Source organism: Lissotriton helveticus, chromosome 2_2 (genome assembly GCF_964261635.1).
Source record: "Lissotriton helveticus chromosome 2_2, aLisHel1.1, whole genome shotgun sequence".
Taxonomy (NCBI): domain Eukaryota; kingdom Metazoa; phylum Chordata; class Amphibia; order Caudata; family Salamandridae; genus Lissotriton; species Lissotriton helveticus.
This window is the reverse complement of record NC_136060.1, coordinates 371973365-371999362: the sequence shown is the minus strand read 5'-3', so window position 1 is coordinate 371999362 and position 25998 is coordinate 371973365. Positions and strand designations below refer to the sequence as shown.

Sequence of the window (25998 nt, the reverse complement as noted above, 5' to 3'; positions counted from 1 at the left end):
AATAGGCATTCGTAAGCAGCTACTTGTGGTGTGTTAGGATGCGATCCTAGCGGACTTTCGTATTATATGGCGGGACCGGAATGTTGAACCTTCTCCCTCTCCTAACCGAACTGTGGGCCAGACTCAGTAGGCACAACTAGATTGCAGATCCTGCGTTGCTGGCCCGTCCAGCAGCGAACATCCGAAGTTGGATGCACACCCCCTCACTAGCTATGGTTCAAGAGCGCACAGTGAATACACTGTAATCCTGACATAGTGGGCACATGGTAAGACGAAAGGCCATAAGATCAAAATAAGTCCAATCGCGGCGTGCAAGCGAGTGGATGGAGTTTGCAGCTACAGGAAATGGAAAGTGCATAGTGGTATATTGTATAACGAATTATAATTTGAAGTTCAGTAGCCAATGTGAGGTCAAAGCTGGTTATATTCATGTTATGTTTTAAACAATTTAATTATCTTTTTCCTAGATTGTAATATCTACTCTACAGAGGAACACCAGTTAAACTCATGATGAATAGCTATTTGAACTAAATGTGTGTTAATTACTGGAACGCTGATACGGATGTAAAACTGGTGTCAAACTATAAATGTTTTGGAACAGTATTGCCAGTAGTCTATGATATAATGCTAAATTGAAAAAACAATAAAAACACATTTAAACAAAAAAATGATGGGAGAACAATTGATTTTTAAACTGCTTCTGATCCCATAAATAGAAATTTACTCTGGAGCAGGTTGCATCAATTTGGCATCCTTGCCTTATTGATTAGCGTTAAAAAGCATCTATATCGAGTCACCTAGGTGTGATATGTTCTCTAGATCTCTCTAGAATGCAGAGTCCGGTTTTCTAGACCCCTGGCACTAGGGACTCAGTCACTGTGCCAACCCGAGACAGGAAACCAGTTGGACTGCAATTACCCCACTATCCACGAGCAATACTCCAGTGAGATACTGTTGTAAAATGGAAACCACTAGTCATCCCTGATAAGAAATTGAGGGTGATCCTTTGTTATAGATAAGTTGTCATTACTTCTTCTGATCTCTTTGTGCAACCTAAATTTTGATTGGTTGAAAGCTGTAATAGCTAAGACATCATTGCCTACCCGCATTTGAGGGAAGACATGAAATAGCTCATCAACTGTTTGGGGAATAATCCTCTTAGTTGAGGACCTTGTGTTTTCTTTGCATTAAGAAAAGTCTTCAACCTCACCTTATGGCCTGGGATATAAAGATTCTATTCATTGCACTGATAAGCCACATTGTTTATTGTCTTAAAATTCTACTTGATAAGGTGCTCGGAGGCCGTGAATAAAGTGGGAAAATGGGTGCTAACCTAGTTAGATCCAGATGTCTATACGTAAATTGGCTATGAATTCTCTGTGATATAATTTAATTTGAAAATGCACTTTGTCATTAAACACCTAGCCTAGGGTTGGTAGTAGTCCATTCATATTCATGCTATAGCTTCAGGATGTTGAGTGGGCGGCAGGAATTAAGGTGATAAAATACTCTGTGTAAAATATCAGCTCCGTTTTCATTTAAAGTGGAGCAGAGTAATGTCATTTTTTTTCTCTTTAGAAATACCCATTCATAAGGGAATAGGCCATTCCTTGTTTTCACAACTTGCGCTTCAGAGTAGTGACAGCAACTCAGCAAGTTATCAAATAACAGCATAAGCTCTCCTGACGCGTCTTATTCTGCTTTGATCTCGAGGGGGCTATTCATTCTAACGTCCAGCTCTAACACCCATTCCACGAAATGGCAGGATATGTACAGTCAATCAATCAAATAATTCTAAAGCGCACAACTTGCCTGCAAGGGTTTCAAGGCGCTGAGGGTGGGGAGTGGGTGGGGTGCTGTTGCTACTGGTCAAACAGCCAGGTCTTGAGTCGTCTCCTGAAGGTTACAAGGTTTTCGGTTTGTCGTAGGTTGAGGGGGAGGGTGTTCCTGCTCTTGGCAGCACGGTGGGAGAAGGATCTGCCTCTGGCTGTGGTTCTACGGATGCGTGGGACAGTGGCCAGGGAGAGGTCTGCGGAGCGGAGATTCCTGTTGGGTACGTAGAAGTAGAGTCGACAGTTGAGATAGGTTGGGCCGGTCTTGTGGAGTGCCTTGTGTGTGTGGATCAGGAGCTTGAAGGAGATTCTTCTGTCGACGGGGAGCCAGTGCAGGTTCCTCATGTGGGGGGTGATGTAGTCGCGGCATGGGACGTCGAGGATCAGGCGTGCAGAGGCATTCTGGATTCTTTGCAGTCTGTTGATGAGCTTGGTCGGGACGCCGGCGTAGAGGGCGTTTTCGTAGTCGAGTCTGCTGCTGACTAGGGCCTGGGTGACTGTTTTCCTTGTCTGTCGGGATCCATATGTAGATCTTGCAGAGCATACGGAGCGTGCTGGAGCAGGTGGAGGAGACAGCGTTGACTTGTTTGGTCATGGTGAGTTTCGAGTCGAGGATGACTCCCAGGTTGCGGGCGTGGTTGGTAGGTGCGGGGGGTGTCCCCAGTGATGCGGGCCACCAGCAGTCGTCCCATGCTGAGAGGTTGGTCTCGAGGATGAGGATCTCCGTCTTGTCTGTGTTCAGCTTAAGGCGGCAATCCTCCATTCAGAATGCGACGGCTTTCATTCCCTGGTGGAGGTTGGATTTGGAGGTGAGGGGGTCCTTGGTGAGGGAGAGAATCAGTTGTGTGTCGTCGGTGTAGAAGATTATATTGAGGTCGTGATGGTGAGCGATGCGTGCGAGAGGCGCAATGTAGATATTGAACTTCGTCGGGCTGAGGGAGGATCCTTGCGGGACACCGCAGATGATCTCGGAGGCGTTGGATCGGAACGGGGGAGGCAGACTCTCTGGGTCCTGCCGGAGAGGAAGGAGGAGATCCAGTCCAGGGCCTTGTCTCGGATCCCTGCGTCGTGGAGTCGTGTGCCTAGTGTGCGGTAGCAGATGGTGTCGATGGCGGCGGGGAGGTCCATAAGGATGAGGGACGCCGTCTCGCTGTTGTCCAGTAGGATCCTGATGTCGTCTTTGGCGGCGATGAGGGTGGTCTCGGTGCTGTGGTTCTGCGGAATCATGACTGGGAGGGGTCCAGGATGCTGATGTTTTCGAGGTAGCGGGTGAGCTGGGTGTTGACTATCTTCTTGATGACCTTAGCTGGGAACGGAAGCAGGAAGATGGGCAGGAGTTTTTGAGTTTGCTTGGGTCCGCCTTGGGTTTCTTCAGTAGGGCATTGAACTCGGCGTGCTTCCAGCTCTCAGGGAAGGTAGCGGTCTCGAAGGAGAGGTTGATCATGTTGTGCAGGTGGGGTGTGAAGGAGTTGCCGGCTTTGTTGAAGATATGGTGTGGAAGAGGGTCAGACGGCGAGCCGGAGTGGATTGGGCCCATGGTCCTGATTGTGTCTTCGATGCTCACGTTGGCCCAGGTTGTCAGGGGGTCGTGGTCAGGGGGGTGTGGTGGGTCCGGCGTGTTGGAGCCTGTTAGGGTCGTCCGGGGGTTGAAGCTGTCGTGGATGTCGGCGATCTTGCGATGGAAGAAGGTGGCGATGGAGTCGCACAGGGCTAGCGACGGCGGTATGTCGTTGGCATTGGAGCTGGGGTTGGAGAGTTCCTTCATGACGTTGAAGAGCTCCTTGCTGTTGTGTGCGTTGTTGTTGAGGCGGTCTTTAAAGGAGGTCCTCTTGGCAGTCCTGATAAGGTGGTGGTGGTTGCGGATGGCGTCTTTATGGGCTGCGCGACTGCCCGGCGACTTCTCGCTGTGCCATATGTTCTCCAACTTCCGGCAGGTGCGCTTTTACTCTAGGAGTTCTGGGCTGAACCAGTTGGCTCTCTTGCTGGTGTTTTTGAGGATTTGCTTTTTCAGCGGGGCTAAGGTGTTGGCGCAGTCGTCCAACCATTGCCTGAGGGAGCGCGCACCATCGTCCGGGTTGGAGGGGTTGGTTGGTGGGTTGAGTGCAAGGTTTGTCTGTAGTTGTGCTTCGGTGATTTTGCCCCAGCAGCGACTGGGGGTCTGTACGGTGCGGTAATGTGCAACGGGTTTCCGGAAGGTGAAGTGGATGCAGTGGTGTTCGGTCTAGGTGGGTTCGGAGACATGGCTAAAGGAGACGTGGGGGCTTGAGGAGAAGATGGCGTCGAGCGTGTGTCTGGCGATGTGGGTCGGCGTCGTGATGAGCTGTTCCAGTCCGAGGTTGTCTATGAGGGTGGAGGGGTTGCTGTTGTTGTTGTTCTCCAGATGGATGTTCAGGTCTCCGAGGAGGATGTAGTCGGTGGAGGTCATTGCATGCATGCTGATGAAGTCGGCGATGGCGTCGCAGAATTGTGGTCGGGGTACGGGTGGTCTGTAGACGAGGGTGCCTCTTAGGGTCCGTGTGGATCTGGCAGTGCATGTGTTCGGCGGTGCTGAGGGTGTCGTCGGTGTTTGTAAAGACCCTGATAGTCTTGTGAACGGTGGCGATTCCTCCTCCGACTCCGTTGGTGCGGTCTCTGCGGGCGATCTTGTATCCGTCGGGGATGGCTATGGCGATGTCTGGAGAGGAGGCTTTGTTCATCTAGGTCTCGGTCAGGAAGGCGACGTCTGGTGATGCGGTGTCGAGTAGGTCCCAGAGATCGACGGCTTGTTTGCGTGCGGAGCGGGTGTTGATCAGGATGCATCGGAGCTGGTTGTGTTCTGTCGTGGCCGGTGTCTCGGCATCTTTGATGCAGGAGAAGCTGCAGTTCCGGCAGGCGAAGGGACCGTGGGTGCGCTTCGAGGCGGCCCTGCAGCAGGTGAGGGTCTGTCCTGCGTTGAGAGAGCATTGAGGGTGCTGACGCCGTATCGGAGGCGGTCTTCATGGCTGGTGCGGGGGCCAGGGGTTCTGGTGCTGGGCGCGGTCCAGGCACAGACGGGCGCAGACTGGCTCGCCTTAGGCGCGCCAGCGGCGCGCCAGCGGCGAGCCTGCTGCGCGCGGCTGCACAGCAGCTGCAATTTGAGGGAGAGCGGAGATGCAGCGGCGGGAGCGGTGAGGGGGGCGAGCAGGGATAACAGGGGGTACGGGGTGGAGAAGGCAAAACTGGCAGCGGGGCACAGGAGAAGCAAAAAGGGCACACAAGGACAACAGAAGGCAAAGGCAGGTGGAGCTGCAGCGGGGGGAGCGACCTTCCTGGCAAGGTCAACAATGGAAGTTTTCAAACAGTGAACTGGGAATAAAAATAAAATGGAATACAATTCTAATTGAATATTATCTTAAGTTTGTATTGCTTTTCTTCTTAATGTAAAAATCATAATTTTTTTTACTTGTGATTTCAGGACTTTAACTTGAACCTGTTAGCATCTTGCTTGTGTCTTGGTGTCAGCAGAATCTCAGGAGAACAGTGTAGTAGCCTTTTTGAAATTGCTCATAGAGTGACTCTTGATCACCTGACCAATACTGTTCAACAGCTTTCAACCAGTCATCAGGTTTTCCAGCCTTTGCAGTCATCTGAAAGCACTGACTACTGGAATAGTCTGAACGACCTCTTAAGTAAGTATGACAACTAATTGCATTATTGTATCTGCCAAACCATAGTTCGTGTTATTTACGCGATCAAACATTGTAGTTTCTCAATTTTGGTTTCAAAAGTTGCAAATTTCTACTTGCCGATGAAACATGTAGCAAATCCTTTAAAGTATCCTTTAAGATACGGACAGTGTAATTTGTGATAAACATTACTGTTTAATGTGAGTTTCTTAAATAATTTTTTGGGTTGCTTTCTTTCAACATTTGCCAAATGGATGTGGGTTGAAAGGGCTCAAAGTAAAATCAGAAAGAAAGAAATTATAGTGCCTTGATTAGGAGGGCTGATCTTTGCACAGCAGTGCTCTGTTTTTTTAAGCCAAGTTTAGGTTTCTACGGTGCAACCCATAAAAAATAAAAATGGTCAAATAAATAAAGGATTTCATATAAATGTTAAAAAAGCAACAACCATCATTACCATGCTTTAGCATAGGCTTCTCCAATGAGCAGCTCATGAGGTACTGGTAGCTCTACTGCTACCTGTAAATAGCTCCCCTGTTTGCTGCCTACTAAATCCGAACATTTTGGGTGTTTGGATATATGTATTCTAAAATTGAGTGACCTAAGATATAAGAAACCTTATATCTGTCCTAAGTGGTGCCAGCACCAGCTTACACAGGCTGCAATGGCAGGTCTGTAGTCACAGTTTGAGTGGTCTCTCAAGGGAGGCACAATATATGCTACAGCCCCTTGGAGACCCCTGGTGTACCTATTCCCTGAGTACCTCAGTATCATATACTAGGGACTTATAGGGGTACACCAGTAGCCAATTTCGGAGGCCCAAGAGTACTTACCATGGTCGAATTTAAGGAGAAGGAAGCACAGTGATGGGGATCCTGATTAGCAGAATCAAAGTCAGACTAGTCAAAAAACATACTTGACACCAGCTAAAAGTGGGTCTAACCATAAAAACAGTTCCTACCTTCCTACAATGGTTCTCTTGCCACCACTGGATACATGCTTTTTAACTTCTGTAGCAGTGTGAGGCATAATCTTATTAGGAAATTCCCAGAGATGCCTAAAACCAGTTTGTCCCAGGGTATCCATTAAACGCCTAATCCACCCCAATGATCCATTATCAGTGTGGCTAAATAAATCACAAAGTATATCCATAAAGCGGCAAAGATCAAGTGTGCCCATACTCTGACCCAGTACAATAGTGGTTTGGGCTTAGTGCGAGAGACAGGAACTATAATCCCTAGGTTAAGTACATAGGAATTGTAGGTATGTAAGGGGAAGTCTCAGTAGTTTTTTTAAGGAACCGTCTTCAACTAATTGACAATTGTGTGTTGCTTGAATAGACCCAAAGTTCTGCTCCATACAAAAAAGCATTCTAGAATTCAGCCTTCTATATGGGGCCACCAAGATCCTCTCATTTTCCATTGCAAAAGGAGCTGTTGCACTTGAACAACTGCAGGCGTCATAACCATGGACATTAATGAAGATTTTTTTCACCATCAGTTCTTCGTTGCAAGCCAACTCTTAGCTGGAAAATGATGAATGTTATGTGATGTGTGTATGAGTTTGGTTGGTATGCTTTGACTGTATGCGAGGTTTGTACGAATGTGATTTTGGTATGGGGATAATTTTGAATTTGTTGTTTTGTAAGTATTTATTGCACTAATCTTGTTAGAACTGTAGATTTAATAGAAGTATAACAATGTCTTGTCACTTCTGAATTATTGTACATAAAAAAAAGAATGTTTCACTATTTGAGAAATATAATTGAAAAAATTAAACTGAAAAAACAGATCAAGAAAAAATAATACATTTTATCACAAAAAATGAAATGTATGTATTCTCTGTATGCTTTTTCTCTCATATTGTATAATTAAGGGATAGCCCAATAGAGCCAGTTGTTGCCGAAATTGAATTAGTGTTGGTCGAGTGGGAGGTGCTCTTACATGTATACAACTGGGCAAATGTGCCCCTTTTATTTATTTATTTACGAGGTTTTATATAGCACAAATATGACCCGTCAGGGTATCAGAGCGATGTACAGAGAAGCACAAATGTTAAACAAGCATAGATGTAAATAGTAAGTACTAAAACCGAACAAAAAACAGTAGATTTCTTTCCGAGCCCTGCCTGATACAGGACCATTTCAGATTCTGCTCAAGATTCAAGTCTGGTCAGCCCAACACAACAAAATATTTTATGCAAATTATCTAGGAGACTGATCAGTTGATAATTGGCTGGATCATATCTGTCACCCTTCTTATATAATAGAACAGTTCTGCACCAAGCCAAGAAGGTGGTATTGGGGACCTGTTAACCCCTTGGCTGCTGGGGCTATTCCCCTGCTGTGCTGGGGGGTGGGGGGGGACTTGCACAGCGCCCCTATGCTCATGACGAGCTCAGCTCGTCATGACCCACGGTGCTCCGGTGCTCATGACGAGCTGAGCTCGTCACGCCCACGCCCGTTTAATGTAACACTCAGCACAGCAGGAGAATTAGCCCAGTGTGCGAGTGTTCCACGGGCCATGACGAGCTCACCGTGGCTCATGACGAGCTGAGCTAGTCATGAGTATGGGAGGGGTTAATATAGTTTTGCACATGAATGTAATGTAGCACCCCGAAGATTAGGGTCAGTTTTGTGTAAGTGGGCCAGTATTTTGACAGGCCTGGGAGCCCTGCCCCCTTCTCCTTACTGATTGCTCCAAGAGCTTCTTTTAATGTAATTGGCTTCATTTGCCCAGACCTGTTGTATATAGTTTCACGGTGCAATTCACTTGCAGGCAAACCTGAGGTGTCTAGATACATGAAGGAGAACTCATCGAACCAGCGGCCTTCAGTGATATACTCATCTGTAATATCAGTTATTCCTATGCATGCACTTACAATGGCTCTAAATGTGTTGACGTTTTCAGCACATTGTATTACATCATTGGTCTTTACCACAAATGTTTCCATGGTTACATGCATGCATGAATAATTTTACCTATATCCCCATCACACTGCCCTTAAAAGTTGCCTTAATTCCCCACAGCCTTACTTTTCCCTGAACCTTAATAACCCCTTACCTGTCCCTGAGCCCTAATAACCCCTTACTATCTCAATGACTATGACTATTTGTCCATCCATGAACCCTAAAAATCCCTTATTTCAGCCTACCCATAACTAAGCCATAAAAACCCCTTAAAACCTCTTAATTGTCCTTAGCCAACCCTGACACTCTTAAAGCCCCTTAATTCTCTTACTAAAGTAAATTTAAAAACATCTGCGTGGTAAAGACCCACTTTGTAAAGTGCCATAAAATGGCATGTGTGGTACTTACCTACGTTGTAACTGTTGCGTGATAAATGTAACAAGTTATAAAGCCCATATTGTAATGACTCTCTACCACACCTCTTGTTTTGACAGATGATAAATACTGCCAATTTCTATGATTTACCAAAAGGTAATTATGTCCTTGCTGGCAGTCCCCATGAGATGTTCCCATTCAATCCTCTTCCTATTCAGCAGAGCTTTATAGCACCCTCTTCGGTCCATATTGCCCTTATATCATTTGTAGGAAAGTAGGATCTGCTTTCATGGTCACCCCCACTTTTTACTGGTGTCATTATTTTTTCTGACTAGTCTGACCGGGATCCCGCTAACCAGGACCCCGGTCTCTGTGCTTCTATCCTAATTTGGACATGGTCACTACTTGGGTACACTCCAGATTGGCTACTGGTGTACCTTTATATAGTACTAAGGTACCCAGGGCAAAAGGTACACCAGGAGTCTCCCATGGGCTGAAGCATGTATAATGCCACCCATGGGAGACCACTCAAATTGTGACTACAGGCCTGCCACTCCAGCCTGTGCTACTTACGATAGATATAAAATTCCTTATATCTGTGGTCACAGCACTTATAACCTATAAGTCACCCCTAAGGCAGGCCTTTCAATCCTGAAGGCAGGGTGCTTTGTTCTAAGTGTGGGGGGCTCCTGCATGAGCAGGACACCCCTACAACATTCGGAGCCTATTCTCCCTAGTCGTAAGTGGATCAGCCATTAAGATCCATTGCGTGGTCATGCGTCATTATGTGGTGACGTGACCATCTCTAAACTAGCTGTAACAAAACCAGTTATGTTTGGTATCCAAAATGTTGGAATCATACCGGTGTGGAAGGTATGATTCCATGCACTGTAATGCTCCTCCGGGATGCCCTCAGTGCTCCTGGTACCAATATTCTAGAACTGGACAGCAAACTAATGCTGCTGCCGACCAGAGACATGATTCTGCCCTCCTACTGCTGAGCCAAGCTTGAGCAGAGGATGGCAGTGTGAGAAGTTGGCCTGATATGCAGTGCTCACTATTCTAGTGATCACTATGTATCAGTCCAAACAACCCTTATTGATGATTGGTTGTAAGTCAACCTTATAGACCAGCTATCCTAGTAGCATGGATACGAGCAGTTTAAGGCTAAGACTCTAGAGGGCGTGTTAAGCCAGCTGTTTTACCATCACATTACCCCTTGAACACCAAGTGAAAGGACACCACACAAGTTTTTATGAAAATAAACAGATATTTATTTATAACAAGACTACCCTGAACTCTTTATGAGTCAGGGAGCTAAGCACACAACAAAACTCTTAAGAAAATACTTTAAGTCGCACAATTTACACAAATGCCCGAGGGGCACGAAAAACCATATACTACAAAAGTGGAATGCGAAATTACTAGCAGGTAAGTACTACTCTCATAGGCTTTGCGATCGCTAGGACTGGACTACTGAACCTTTAGTTTACTAGCAGGAGACCTAGGGACGTCGTGTGCAGAGTGGGAACTCTCACGCGTAATGCGGAACAAAGTCTATGGATCCTAGTAAATGCAAAGTTAGTGTTTTCGGGCGAACCCGACTAGGTAGGTCAAAAACAAAAGTGGATCTAGACACTTAGAGAGTGGGCCTACGCTGGAGCACCGGAGTACTCGGTTTACCTAGCCCAGGGGCTGCGGCTGCATAGGGTTCAAGTGTCGTCGGGTTTCTTTGTTGATGAACCAGGAGCCTGAAGAAAGGAGTTGCTGGCAGGCGACCAGTGAAGAAGTTCGTGAGGATCCAAGCCTGGATCAGGGAAGAGGAAGACCTGAAAGCAGAGGGGACCAAGTTCTGAATCACTAGCCAGTGATTAGATGGGCACCAGAGTGGCACCGGGCGAAGTCACCTCGACCAGGTGAGTGGGCGCTGCTGGGCTCTGCAGTCTCTCGGACCAGGAGGCGTTGTCGGCGACCAGGATGGAGGTGCGAGCTGTCCCACGAAGGTCTCTGCTGTCGACGTCGCTGGACCCCGGATTGGGGCAACAAGTCTTGGCAAATGCAAGGCCCACGCGGTGGACCTAAAATGGCGTCTTGAGTGGACCAGGAGGGTCCAGGGTGCTCCTCTGTTGGAGGGGAGCAAGGGCTAGTCTGGAGCAACCAGACCAGCAGTGTTTGTCGTCGTGGAGCGTCGTGAGGGGGCCACTAGCCAACGGGCAAGCGACCTGGACAACGCGGTTGGCAGCAAAGAGCAGAAGGGCCCCACGCAGATCTCGTGGATGCAGGGGGGCTGAACTTCGGTGCTGGAGCTGCTCAGGGTCGGGGCTTCTCTTACCCCAAAGCACTCGGTCGAGGGTCACTCGGTGGTCGTGCTGGACAAGCGTCGTGCAGTTCTGAAGATGGCCGGTCCCTCGAGGTCTCGTCACACCCACGGATCACAGCTGGGCTGATGATGTAGGTTGAGGTCAGAGGTGCCAGGGAAGCCGGTTCTCGTCGTGCTGGAGCAGTCTTGATCCGAAGGAGAGACTGGCAACAAACCGCGATGCTTGGTTGGTGCCTGCTGCTGCAGGGTGACTACTCCTTAGTCACAAGGGAGAATCTTGGGAAGAAGTCTTGAGTTCCTTTCGTGGAAAGTAGTTTCAGGATTCAAAGATGATCTAATTTGGAAGGGGGCCAGTTCCTACCTTTATCCTGCAAAAAGGGGCTGGCACGCGACTAAGTCCTGCCCTAGGGGTGGGACTAGGAGGGGGGTGGTTACACCCCTCTCCTTTGGCGGGCTTTCCCCAGATCAGGGGCTGGAGTGCCCCTGGAACTGGTTCCAGCCGGCCTATGCACAGTGAGCACCGGGGTGCCACTTGCAGTCACCTTCCTCTAAAGCCCTGCCTACCTAGGATACACAAAATCCTGTCTGGGACGGTGCTGGCACCGCCCCTGGCAGGAAACCCTTTGTCCTTGCCTCCTGGGCTGGGAGGACTCCCAGCAGCAGGAGGGCAGACTTGTGTCTCGGTGGCAGCATCCATTTTGTGGAGCTAAGGCTCTGTCTAACTTTAACCGGGGTTACAGGTTACATACATGTCGTGTCCCTCTAGAAGGGTGGAATGCTAACCCCGTCGCCAGAATTGGCGAGGGGTTAGTATTCCAATTCGTATGACACCTTACTCGACATGTTTTGATAAAGCGATACCAGAGTTGGCATATAACCGCGAGGATTATAATGCACTTAAGAGTATATGGTATGCGATATCATGGAAACGGCTAAGGGATGGATCCCGAAAGCCGCAGACAGGCTCAGCTCATGCCAGAGCACTATCTCACACGATTCCAAGCACTCTGCCTTCAGGATTGTCAAGGCCTGCCATAGGAGTGACTGATAGGAGATCTGTGTGCCCATTTTAGGGTTAGATATAGGAATACTATATCTAAAGCAAAGGCTGATTACACCACCTTGCCCCAGCTGTCGTGCAGCCAGTTGTGTCAGATTTGGATGGCCAGCCAGGGGTGGCATAATACATGCTGCAGCCCCTGGTAGGCCCTGGGTACACCTATGCCCTGGGCACCTAAGGTACTCTGTACAGGGACTGATAAGGTGACTCAGTATCCAATTCAGTACCTGGGTACAATTTGGATTAGAGAGAACAGCTAGGCTGTGGGTCTGATTAGCAGGCCCACAGCCAGGGAAAGTCGTAAACCAGTGAAGCAAAAAGCAAAAATCTGGGTGATCATAGGATTGCAGACCCTACTCTCCTACAGGCAGGACAATGGGTATACTGTCACAGGGAGGTGTGACCACCTCCTAGACAGCACTTAATGTATTGGGACAAGGTGGGATGCTTGCCAGCGCCACTTAGACTGCTTGAAGGGCACATTTGGTACCTTCCTTGCATACACCCGTTCAAACCAGTTCAGGGAGTTGTTGGCTGCCGCTCTGGCGCGAAACTGGATAAAGGACACAGGAGTATTCTCCCCGCTGTCCAGCCCCTCCGCTGGGGGGAAGTCCTGATTCTTTCCAACCCTTTCCTTAGGGTATTTAGGGCTTAACTGTGGGTGAGCCCCTATATTCGTCGTGGGACAAGATTCAGATCACATAACACATCAACTTCAACCGTCTGGGCACTCTGGACCACGCTGGACTTCGTGTTGGGAACTAAGACTGCAACTGGTAAGACTGTGAGCCTGTGCTTCATACAGGTTCTCCATAGGACCTGTGGACATCCAAGACACTCGAAAGAATCTCTCTTGGAGTGAAGGAGTCACTCCCCTGCATCTGCAGACACCGCAACACAGCTGACTGGTCTGCTGATCCTGGGCTCCCTTAGACTCCGAAAGGCTCAGCATCACAGGTAGTGGTTCTGCAACTCCCTTGAGCCCAGCACTGTCTTCTCAGTTTGAGGCCAGTATCCCTCATCGGAACTGCTGGAACAGAACCCCTCTGCACAGTGTCGACTTGCCGTTGCCATGGCTTGTTTACTCTCTCCTCCAGAGATCTTCAGGCTCCAAGAAGCTCCAGCCTCAAGCATCTCCTGCAGGCAAGATCTTTGCCTGCAGCGCATCCTTCTGACCATGGGCCTTCATCCTCAGGTAAGCTGCTCGAGGTCCTCTTGCGACTCCTATGCCTTTGGCCTGTGGGTCCTCTAGCGGGTCTTCTTCGACTCCTGTGGGCTCCCCTGCTTGCTGGGGGCCTGCTCTGACTTACCTGCTCGTGGTGAGTCATTTGGATCTTGCTGGTCCCGACCCTGCACCTTTTTTGTTCAACTATGTTGGTTGCCACTGACAAGGCTTGTTGGTGCCCCTGCCGGACACTGACCCATTGGCCCTCGTCATCCGACGTGGGACAGCTCGTGAACGACTCCTGGTCTTCTACAGCTTCACCTAGTCTGCACAGCTGCAACTTCCAGGGCATTGTCAACCTCGCCTGTATCTCCGACATCAGTGGGCATTCGTCCACCTGGTCACTCCTGAGTGGCGTTGACTCTGTCCCCTCTGCTTGTAGGTACCTCTTATCTTGAATCCACCTTTGGATTCCACCATACTCTTTCACCTTCTTCAGAAGCAGCATCTTCCCTGAAGTTCTTCATCGTGGTCTACGGCTGTTTCCGACACCACTTTGCCCCTATGCACCCGGCTTCCTTGGTGTAGGTATCCTCGTTCTTGGGGTATCCACGGGTGGGGTGGCTCTCCAACCTTCTGTCCTCTATGGGGTTTCTTAAGGGTCCGCTGGGAAGGGCCCCCCTTTTTTTTAAAATTGCAACCGCGATTTACCTATTGACTGACCTTGAGCACATAGTCGTGGTCCCACTCTGCACATGACCTCTGTAGAGTTAAAGAAATATGACCGCTTCCTGAACCACTAGTATGTAATCCGTTATGCTCTTATTCAGTCTATTATGGAATGCGTAGTGCCTTGGACAATCTGATTTAGTTCTACCTTTGCATGCCCACAAACCATGTGTCCGTGTTAGGTGAGCTTAACTGATGCTCCTTTCATGAACAATATTTAATGGTGCTCCCAATGTTGCAATCAGTCTGTAGACACTGGTTGGTCCAAAAAAGGGATTCAAATCTGAAATAGACATGTTAGTGATAGATTCCTTACCTTAGAATATCCCCAGGCGTCAGACTGGATCCGGAACATTTTTGCTTAGCAGTACCCCTGCGCGCCTGTAGGCGGCGTCCTAAGGCTCCGCGTACATCACTAGCGTCATCAGCGCCAAGATGACGTCACCGAGAGTACCATGCGCGCTGACGTCAGTTCTTTCTTTTTTCCGCGCCAGCAAATGCAGATCCGGATTGAACACGTACCTTAGTCACTTTTTGACTACTCTTGAGACTTTTGCCTCCCCTTTTTTCTCCTGGTGCACGTAGAGATGCCCGGCTTCAAGTCTTGTGGGGCATGCCGCCATAATATGTCGATTGTGGACCCCCACGATGAGTGCCTCTACTACCTGGAGACAGACCACTACTCCCGGGTCTGCCGGGACTGTCGAGCCATGGCCCCCAAGGCATTGCGGGAGCCGTGCCGGAAATTGCTGGAGGTTCGGCATTCGTCGCATGGCTTCTCTGGGTCTAGGGGCCGTTCCTGGGACCGCTCGCGGGACAGGAGCCGTCGCTCCTTGGGCTCCAAGGCTTCACCTTCGGATTCCGGTAAGCGACACCTTAAAAAGAAGTCGAAGAAGCGTTTTCGCTCTCCGACGTCCCCCCGTCGCTCCTCGGAGGTGGACAAGGGGGACAGGGGCTCCTGCCCCTGCAGCTCCTCTGGAGCATGGGAGTCCCACGGCCTACCCGCCATACCCGGGTCCGTCAGCGACCCCCGAACAGGTGCACGAGTTTCTTGCTGCCATGGACTGCCTTTTCAGGCCTCAGTCTCCTGACGGCGCGCCTTGCTCCCCGCGGTCCAGTGTCCAGATCCTGTTGGCCCGGCAGCTCTGCCACCGGCCCTGGCGCCACAGCGTCCTGCGCCGTTGGCTCCGGCCTCTGCGCCACGTGGTGCGGCTCTGCCTGCTCCAGCCCTGGCGCTACCCTCTGCTCCAACCCCGGCGGCGCACTGGGTGCTGTTTATTCCACCCCTGCCCGGTTCCAGGACCATTTTGTTCCGGCCTGGGATCTGCATTGGGAGGCGGCGCGAGTCTGACCCTGGCCCGCGCCGTTCTCGGTGCTGTTTCCAACGCCATTCATCCCTTCTCCGGCTCTGCCGCCACGACCGGCCCCTCCGGGGCCGGAAGCGGAGGAGAACTGGGATGGATCCGAGGACCCTCTTGCCCGGGAGTGTGACTCCGAGCAGGATTGGGTGGACGACCTGGAGGACGCTGGCGACCTCGATGTCTCTTCTGACACGGGGTTTGCCTCTCCCCACCTACGATGGAGGAGGGCGCTTCCTACAAGATGGTGCTCCGTCGGGCTGCCGAGGCCCTCAACCTCGCCCTCCCCGCAGTGGCCCTCAAAACCAACCTTCTCACCGAGGTGCTCCAGACAACGTCTACTTTGTCGGAGCCGCTGCTTCCCTTCAATGACGCCCTTACCGATGTCCTCTTGGGCAGTTGGTCGCGGCCAGCCACAGGGGCCCCGGTGGATAAAAACGTCGCCAGACGCTCCCGCCTGGCGCCCTGTTCTTTCTGACCACTGAACTGCAGGCACTGTCATGACAGCCTCCTTACCTGACAGTCTTTCCGAACAAAGTGATGCTAAGAACTAACTACGTCACTTAACGGGGGGCGTGGCCAAGCAGCATGGCCGACAGGACGTGAGCTCAGCCAGCTCCCGTCCTGCGGACCCTGTAATCCTGTTTCATTATCCTGCTTGGGCTCAGAAACGTGCAAAAATCGGTGTCGGAGCTTCCCCTCCCGCTGGTGATCCCTGCGGCGGATGGTGGCGGTGAGCCCCGGGGCGGAATATCCCTGCAAGTGGCCAGTGCTCTGGGGACCCGGCCTCTAGCTAAGCGGGGCTGGGGTCTGCGGCCTGTTCAGGTGGGTGAGTGGAGTGGCGGACTTCCCTGCCTGTGGCCCCCGGGGGGAACCGGAGTCGTTATCTGGACATCGGAGCCTGCTGACACCTGGGGCTCCTTGTCGTTGTGACCTGGGGACTGCCGGGGACTCCTGAGAAGGGACTGGCTGGCCTGCGGTGAGCCTGGAGGCCCCAGAGCCGGTCGCGGCGGATGCCCCTCACCCTTGGACGCTAACTCCGCCGTGGTGTGGGGAGCCTCGGACATAGCTGCGCCGGCCTGTGTGGGGGCCCCTCCTTGTCTTGGGGGTTCCGGTGCCCCGGTGGGTGCTCTGCAGGAGGCGGAGCGGCGGGGACACTGAGCGTCAGAGGTGGCCTGGACGGTGGCCCCCCTTGCCGAGGCATCACCATTTCCCTGGAGCGGAGCGGCCATCTTGAGTGCCGGAGGGCCCCGATCTGATTGCTGCGGGGATCGCGGCTCTAGTGCACCACTGCGACATTGGTGGCCCCGTTGGAGGAGGCCCCGGGTGCCGAAGAGACAAGGCTGAGGACACTGCGGCACGTGATCCTGCCCTAGGCTCTTCACCCCACTGTGCGATCCTATATGACGTGGGGGCTGCGTGGCTGGGGGACTTTGTGCCCTGCAGGGATTTGCTCGCCCTGCATGCGTGCGTTTGTGTGGCTTGTGCCCCTCTAGGTTTGTTGCTTCTATCCTCTGCCTGGCAAGTGTCACTCGGCCGCCGAACGCTCCTGACGGGGGCTGGCAGCGGCTCTGACCTGCGCCTGGGACTGTCCTGATACCCAGCGAGGATTACCCCACTTGTATGACGTTCTGTGTGGCCTGGGCGGCCTGGGTGATCTGGGATCTCATCTGAGGAGACCCCCTGCAACATATGCCTTGGAGCTGGTCCAGGAAGGGCCGGTTCCCTCTACACGTGGGCGCAATTGGTGGTGGTCAGGTGACGTGGTGGTCCTGTTGACCTGTGGCCTCCCTTCGACGGCGCTGCTGGTGCAGAGGGGGAGGTTGTCTTGTTCTTCCCTCCCGAGGGCCCGCACATCAAACTGATGTGTTTAGTTGTCGCTGCTGGGGGGGGGGGGGGGGGCCCATACTAAAAAAACAGAAATGAGCCTTGACTCGAAGTTAGTCAGGCTAAGTCAAAACAATCTAAAGAACAATATGTGTGCCAGGACTGATAATAATTTGAAACCAATACTTGATAGTGACCTTTATGAATAAAACATAAACGTCTAATCATTATTTTGCATTATTTAATGATATGGCTGGCGTTTTTTCTTTTTTTAAATTAATTTTTGAAAAATATTCTTTGTGCAACAAACCTTATATGACAAAAGACTGATTATATATACAAATATATACACAATAAACAATACATTTACAATTGAAAACGTTTCACTTACACCACATACATACTTCTTTCAAACTCAACATACACACTGTACAATAGTCCGTAGTCACACTATAATGAAATCAAAAATTACAAATTACACTTCAGGAATGAAATTGATTGTACAAACATTTCTAGTAATTTTAAGATTTTTAACTTTGAATTAAACTAAAGAAACAATGACGACTCCTTAGTTCGTGTGACTTGGGACAAGGTCGACGCGTTTCGAACCCTAAAACTGGTAGGGGTTCTCCTCAGGACCAAAAAAGACTCTACAAGACAAAACCAGAAACCAAATTTGTGGATGGCTGCTCAACAGAAATTAATCGTGAGTGCCTAACCAATTGTCGGCTTCCCTACCTTAAGTCTTCTCAGCAAACCCTTTTTCCTTTATGTGATGAAGTTGTCTTTGAATCTGAAAATTACATAGACCCAAGTAGAAACCTTCTATGCCCTGGCTGGTAGATCCATAGTAACAATTCATTACCAGTTAGTAACACTCATAGAGTAATCATTCAAACATTCAAATGTGTGGCCAAAGGTGACTTATCCCTATTGATGGCTCGAAAGGTTTGGCCTGCCTGTTGGAATAGAGACAAACATTCAGCTTCTATTTACTGGAATGATTCTGTGTTACAGGATTGGCAGCCTCCGTCTGGAGGGTGTTTGGGAGTTCTACACTGCGGGGGCCTGTACGGACTGTTCTAGCCCTGTGAGTGCTACTTACGCCACGATTTGGAACGTACGTGGCTGGAGGAGGCCTTTCTCACCCCATTGGAGTCCGCATCGGGACGCCTTGGGCCCCGGAGATGCGCAAGGACAGGATGTCGCGCACCACCCAGCCCAACACGATCACACAGTATACTACGCAGCGGCTGCCCTCCCAACAGATTACACGCCAATCCGGCCCGGAAGACGGTGCGGGCAATCCTGGTGAGCCCTCCCGGGCGGAGTTGCTCAAGGCAATTCAGGGCTCCCATTCTGCGTTGGAGCGGCAGATTGAGATGGTCTCCATTGACGTTAATCTATTGCGTACGGACCTTCGGAAGGTGGCGGATAAAGTCTCAGACGCCGAGGGTAATATTACAGAACTGCAAGGAGAGGTCGCCTCCCTCAAGAAGACTGTCACGCACCTCACGGCCGCTACACATGCTTTGGAGCGGAGGGCTGAGGGCAGGCGCGTCGAAGCAACATAAGGGTCCTGGGGGTGCCGGAACGCCTGGAAGCTGGAAATGCGGAGCGATTCCTAGAGACTTGGATCCGAACGATGCTATGTCCACAGGGCCTCTCGGATGTGTTTGTTATTGAACGGGCGCATCGTGCTCTGGTCCTGCCGCCCCGTCCGGGAGCGCCTCCGAGGGCTCTGATCGCCAAGATCCTCAACTATAGGGATCGGGACTGCATCCTACGGGCGGCAAGGGAGACGGCGGATCTCACCATCGAGAATAGCCGGGTGTCCATCTACCCCGACTATTCCCAACAAGTCCAGGAGCAACGGAAGTCCTATTTGGGGGTCAAACAGAAGCTGCAGGAGATGAAGCTACAGCGTATGCTTCTGTACCCAGCAAAGCTAAAGGTACTTTCGCAAGGAAAAGCGCACTTCTTCGAATCCCCGGCGGAGGTATGGGAGTGGCTGGAGATCAGAGGTGACGACCTTCCACCGGGGGAATGTGGAGGCTTCCGTGAGAGGTTGGGGACCAGGCCGTCGTGGGGTCGCCGCAACAGGCGGAGGCGCCGATCGGAGTCAGCTGGCCCTGAGGAGCCTAGGATCACTGTGGGTGAGGACGGCGCTATGTTTCTGAGGGTGAAGTTAGATGGTAGGGATTTCCTGCTCTTAAATTCCTATGCGCCAAACGTAGATGACCCTGACTTCTTTTCCCATCTTCAGGAACTCATAGTCTCAGACCTAGACGCCCCCTTCCTCTGGTTTGGGGATTTCAACTGCGTGTTGGACCCAGATTTGGACTGGCACCCCCCTCGCTCTGGCACGAAACCGCGTATGACGGCGCTCCTCCGGGAAGTGCTGCTTAATTTGGGAGCTGTAGATGTGTGGCGCATGGGTCACCCCACTCAGAAACTATATACCTGTTATACCCCGACGCATGACACCCATAGTAGGTTGGACCACATCCTTGCTGCCAATATTGCAGTGTCCATCTCCTTGACGGTTACCCACCAGGCCCGTTTTTTGTCGGACCATGCTCCAGTGACGTGCGTGGCACAGTGGGCTGACCAGGCTTCCCGCCCCCGCCCCCGGACCTGGAGGATGCCAATGGACCTTCTACAGGACCAGGTGGGGAAAGACCATGTGGCGACTGCCCTGACTACTTATATCGATCTAAACTGGGAGGTCGGTGATTTGCCCTACTCTACTAAATGGGAGGCCCTGAAAGCGGTGGTGCATGGTGCCTGCATGGGCCTTACCTATGGGGTCCGGAAGCACCTGCTCTGTGAGTTGCGGGACGCGGAGGATAGACTCCGGCGCTGTCAGTCTCTATCGGATCCCGTTGACTCAGACCGGGAGGCAGAGAGAGAGGCCCAGGTGTCCGTTCATGACATTCTTACGCGTCTGGATAAGTATACCTTGGCCCAATATCGACAACGTCTCCATCGTGAGGGGGACAAGTCTGGTCGACTGCTGGCCTGGATTATTCGGTGGGAATTTGCTCCGGAGCGGATAGTTGCTTTGCGGTCTGGTATTCTTGAGGTCCTCCGATCTCACCTGCAGGTGGTATATACTGCCGACCCCTCGATCACGTAGGCCTCCTACCGGCCCTACCTCCAGGGATTGACTCTCCGGGCCCTCTCAAGAGAGGCGGCGGAGGAGTTGGACGCTGTGTTAACGCTCTGGGAGGTTAGAGTGGCATTGGCCGCCCTTCCGCGGGCTAAGGCCCCGGGCGGAGACGGCTTCCCGCCGGAATTCTAACAGTCGTTTGGAGATGTCCTGGGCCCCCTCCGTTTGCAGGTCTATAATGAGGCCCAGGAGTGTGGCGTTCTTCCGCCCACCATGAATCAGGGGGAGGTCTGTATGATTTTGAAACCAGGGGGGGATAGTTGCGACCCCGCGGCGTTCCGGCCTATCACACTGATCAATACAGACGTGAAAATCCTTACCAGACTGCTGGCCACCCGGCTAGCCCCACACATGGCGCACTTGGTCCATCAGGACCAGTGTGGCTTCATCCCTGGCCCCTACACCGCAATGAACCTACGGCGTCTGAATCATATCCTCCATGAGGTGCGCGGTAGGGAGGATCCCCAAGTCCTGGTGTCGATTGACCTGGCTAAGGCCTTCGACACTGTCAGCTGGGGGTATCTATTGGAGGTGCTCCAGAGGGTACGGCTGGAGCCAGTGTTTGCAATTGGATTCGGATCCTGTATGGGGCACCCCGGGCCAGGGTCCGGCTTGGGTTGGCCCGCTCTGAGGAGTGGACCCTGGGACGGGGCACTCGACAGGGGTGCCCCCTGTCGCTGCTCCTGTTTGCCCTGGCGATAGAGCCCTTGCCGGTCTCTATTCATACGGAGATGGAGCAGTGGGGCATCACGGTGGGCGATACCGTGCGCGTGATTTCCCTCTATGCGGACGACGCTCTATTCTATCTGGCCTCCCCGAGAGAATCGCTGCCCGTTTTATTGCGGTTGCTGGACCGCTTTGGTGCGGCCTCTGGGCTGCGCATTAACCCTGGGAAGTCCCTGATCTTTCCTTTGGCGGGCTGTTGCGTCGACCCGGGGGGGCGCCTTCCATGCCTGGGGCTGCAATGAGAGGTGGAGGCCTTCCGATATCTGGGAATCCAGGTGGCCTCGTCCGATGAACAACTACTGGTCTGCAACGCCGACCGTGTGTTCCGCTCTCTGCACCAGTCTGTGTCCTTCTGGAGCACGCTCCCTCTTTCCAATCCAATCCAAAATTCTTTATTTCGGTCTATAAGACCATAAAAGATACATAAATATACATTTAACAACAATTTTGGAGACACATTACATAAAGTAATTACATGCCGTTCAAACAAGATGGGGAAAAAGATAAAACATTTCATAATCAAGGGGAAAACATACATGAATTATTAAAAAGATCACAGTCCATATTTAAAAACAAAATCATGATTTGAGGTATTAAGTATTTAACAGTTTTCTCCTAATGCGCCACATAGCCATAATGAATTTGGCCATGGCAAAGACTATGTGGGGCAGAGTACTAGTTCTCAAAACTCTATAAGCTTCTATGTGGCTCCTGAAACCCAAATTCCTGCATAGGGGGACCAGCCAATGTTTCCTTGGTCTATAGTATGCCGGACAAAAGAAGAGGAGGTGGGTTTCTTCCTCATCATGGGAGTTACAACCCGGGCAGGTCTTGTCTTCCCCTGGAAGCCACTTTGAAGTAAAGATTTTAATAGGTAAAGTACCCAGCCTCCACTGAACAAACAGTTTTCTAGCTTGTATTGGGAAAATAATGTCCATAAAAGCCTCAAATTCATAGGAATTTTTGGATTGCAAAAAGCGTTCGGTAAGGGTGCCGTTAGTAGTCGAGGTCATAAGTGACTCAAGGCTTTTTTCCTTATAGGTTTGGGCTAAGCGTTTCCGGGATAACCTCTGACAACCCAGTTCTGGAGTCTCCCAAAGCTCAGGCAGCTTTAAACGATATAATTCCTTCTTAACGAAGGTCAGCCATGGGATTCTATCTCCGTGGTTCACGGCCATTACGTGGGTGAGATCATTCCTGTAATGTTCAAGCTCCCTGGTGGACCAGAGCCTGTGCCAGAATTTTACTGGCTTAGACTCCAGCTCAGCAGCGATAGGGACCAAACCCACATCCAGCCTAAGGGGAGTCAGAGGAGTGCTGCGGGGGAGGGCTAGAAGGCATCTAAGAAAGGTGTTTTCTACTTTGGCAAGATCTGGTCCAGCTCTGTACCCCCATAGCTCGCTGCCATACATTGCAGCTGCTTTGGCTTGCGTTTTATAGAGTTCAAGTGCCGGGCTTATTGGTTTGTAGGTTGAGGTATTTACAACCTTCAGGATTGCACCGGAAAGTTGGGTCAGTTTTAACCTTGATTTCAGTATCTGGGGGTCCCACGACAGATTCTCATGCAGAGTTACCCCCAGATACTGAAAAGTTGCAACCCTTTCCAGGCTGGCCGTCCCCAGAGTGGGATTAGGTCTACTCCTTAGTGATGGATTGAAAATCATGAATTTGGTCTTCTCTGTATTGATCTCTAGACCATGTTGTCTACAGAAAAGACCAAATCCATCCAAAATCCTTTGGATCCCCATTGGGCTTTTGGAAAGCAGGAGGGTGTCGTCAGCAAACATAATGGCTGGCACCCTCCTGCCTGCCAGAAGCGGAGCGTCGTTGTTTTTGACGTCATCAAGGTAGGATATAACGCTGTTGACAAATAGACAAAACAGGGTCGGCGCCAAGACGCAACCCTGCCTCACCCCTCTGAGAACAGGAAACCTCGATGAAAGCACTCCGTCCCTCCCACACCTAACCTGCGCATAGTTGCCATCGTGGAGCCTGATTATGGCATGCAGCAGCTGGGTAGGAACACCCAACTCCCTTAAAACCTCCCATAGTTTTTTCCGTGGGACCAGGTCAAAGGCTGACTTCAGATCCACGAACACCATGTATAGCCTCCCCCCCTCAATCCTCACTGTTTTCCAATACAGGAGGATGAGGCGGAAGATCTGGTCCATGGTGGAGGTGTTTTTTCTGAAGCCAGCCTGGAGAGGACTAAGGATATCGTTTGCCTCCATCCAATCAAGGAGCTGGTCCAATAGGAGACGGGAGAAGAGTTTTTGGGGGACGTCTATGAGACTGATCGGCCTGTAATTGGCAGGGAGGAGAGGGGAGCCCTTTTTGTAAATTGGGACTATCTCTGCTCCCAGCCAAGTACAGGGGATTTCCATACCTCCCAGAATGGCATTGAACAAAATAAGGAGATACGGACCCCAGACCTCAGGATTTTGTCTAAAGAGATCCCCAGGCAGCCTGTCCAAACCCGGAGCCTTTCCCATTGACAGTCTCTGTACTGCACCAATCACCTCACCAAGACTGAATTCCAAACCAACTGTAGGGGTGAATGTATCGTCAGTGGCCACTTCATTGGTGGGCAATGCAGTATCCTGATAGAGTTTACCAAAGTGAGCTTCCCAGACAGATGGTGCAATATTTGGCTCCACGGCAGCTCTGGCCTCTCCTGTGCCATTATTTACCAGGGACCAGAATTTTTTTGAGTCTCTGGTTTCTAATGCAGAGGAGAGATCATGCCAATGATTCCAGTCCCACTCCTTTTTTGCAAAAGCAATGGCATCCTTGTAATCCCGTCTAAGTTTAGCAACCAAGCCCTTATCTGACCCTGCTTTCATATTTTCAATCAATTCCTTCTTAGCCTTACGGCAGGAAGCGTTGTACCAGGCTGAAGTATGGGTCTGATTACGCCGAGGGACAGCCACAGGGTAGAAAACCTCTGCTAGTAAACCTACTAAGTTAGCATGTATGCAACCCAGTTTGTGGTTAAAATCAGTGGATCTAGGTTGGTTAATTAAATCCTCCAACTCTACAAACTTCGGGATTGCAATATCAAAGATTTTCCTTAAATTATCCTCTGTGCTGATTATTTTCCCCCATTTTACCCTGCGCCTGTTGGAACTAAGGGTCAAGTTTCCAGGGTCATCCTTGTGGTTGATAGTTAGCGACTCAGCAAAAGGTGCTGGATGTTTCAAGTCTAAAAGAAGAGCATTGTGGTCGCTATCGGTTCTAGGAACTACTCTAAAGTCCAGGACCTGGGACCATGAACCAATGTCAACAAGAATGTAATCCAACCTGGATTCGTGGCCTTTCCTGTTAAAGGTACACGCTGAGGGGCGGTCTGACGGGGTACGGCCATTACAAGCCCTCAATGCATAATTTAGAGTGAGGGACATGATCTGCACAACAAGTGGGGACCAGGATTTGGGGTGAGGGGATAAACATGGTGGAACACCCCAGTAATCGTCTTCGGCCGTGAGAGCACCCTCCCTTAAGCATTCCAGGGGTTCAAAATGACAATTTAAGTCACCACCCAGCACAATTTTGTAATCGTTGGGCAGTGAGTCCAAGAAGGACGCAAGATCCTCCAGGGTAGGCGATTCCTTAGCCACACTGACCGGGCGAGAATAAAAATGTATGATCGCCAGTTTCACTGCTTTGGGCCACCCAAGAAGTACACACTGGATGTCCTCCGAGAGCGTTGGAATGCTCTCCGCAGTACAGCCAGTGTGGCTAGCCACCCAGATCGCCAAACCCCCCGAAGGTCTCCCCTTTCCACTCCATTTAGCCTGGATTTCGAACACTGCAAAGCCCACATTGCTCATGGATTCCCTAGCCCACGTCTCCTGGAAGAGGCAGATATCACTGCTACTTATTAAAAGATCCCAATCCGGTGTGTGCATTTTATTTGCAATACCAGCCACATTCCAGGAGAGAACCTTTATACTTTCGGGGCTCGGTTTAGGAGTAGGCCCCTCAACAGTTTCAAGTCTAGTACCCGTAGATAGGGATAGGGAAGGGCAATCTTGCATTCCCAAAGTGAGTCCAGTAGTGAGTATTAAGTTTGGAGCGCAAAGCGCTTGAGGGAATGAAGTGCCAACCATTGAGCTCGGGAGTACAGTATCAGCAATAACACCATGGTCAGAGGGTTTCAGACCGCCGCCCTGGGGTGGGACCATTTCTCTGTTCAAATTATCAGTCCCCTCAGTATCCATCCCCTGTCTCACAAGATCACTTTCATTGACTTGGGGAGGTTGTACAGGAAGACCCCCTCTAAGTCAATCTACTTCATCCAGCAAATTAAACCTATTGGGGTGTGTATAGTCCACAATGGCTGAATGGGCGTTAAACCTCGGCCTGTATCTAGAACCATCCACAGCAAAACCCACCTTTGTCCATCCCTCGTCCCTTCTCATAGATGGCTTGGTGGGATTAGGATAGAAATATGAGAGAGGGACGAGTTCAATCGATCTATTGGCGGTATTGCCAAACCAATTACAGATATATGAAACAACCTGGGGGTTCCTAAAACTAACAATTACACAGTCCCCCTCACTTTTCTTGGTGGTGTAACCGACCCACATAACCCTTCTAACCATAAGAACTTCTCCTTTCAGGCTGGATGGGAGGGGCCTTTGTATGTTTAGCCAGCTGATTACCTTATTACGTAGGGATTCAAAGGACTCTATTACACCATTAGCCAGTTCAGGTACCCCCAACAATATAACAGTATAACCTGCTGCTTCGGGGGGTAAATTCACTGCCCTACGCCGCGCTTTGGGGCTAACCTGGTGAATAGTACTGTTAGTTAGCGTCTTTGGTGGTATCCCCTGTGTGGGTAGGTTAGCCTGTACTAGTTGCTTCGTCCTCCTAGGTGGAG

General features: G+C 50.7%; 1 protein-coding gene across 2 annotated transcripts in view; it reads left to right on the top strand.

Annotated features, from left to right (window-relative positions):
- HTT (huntingtin) overlaps positions 1 to 25998 on the top strand; it is a 1924961-nt gene that overhangs the window by 1382738 nt on the left and 516225 nt on the right. For both annotated transcript variants that reach the window (XM_078678546.1, XM_078678545.1), the window contains one exon: positions 5266 to 5479. In XM_078678546.1, coding sequence (XP_078534672.1) covers positions 5266 to 5479 — 214 coding nt within the window. The remainder of the gene's footprint in view (positions 1 to 5265; positions 5480 to 25998) is intronic.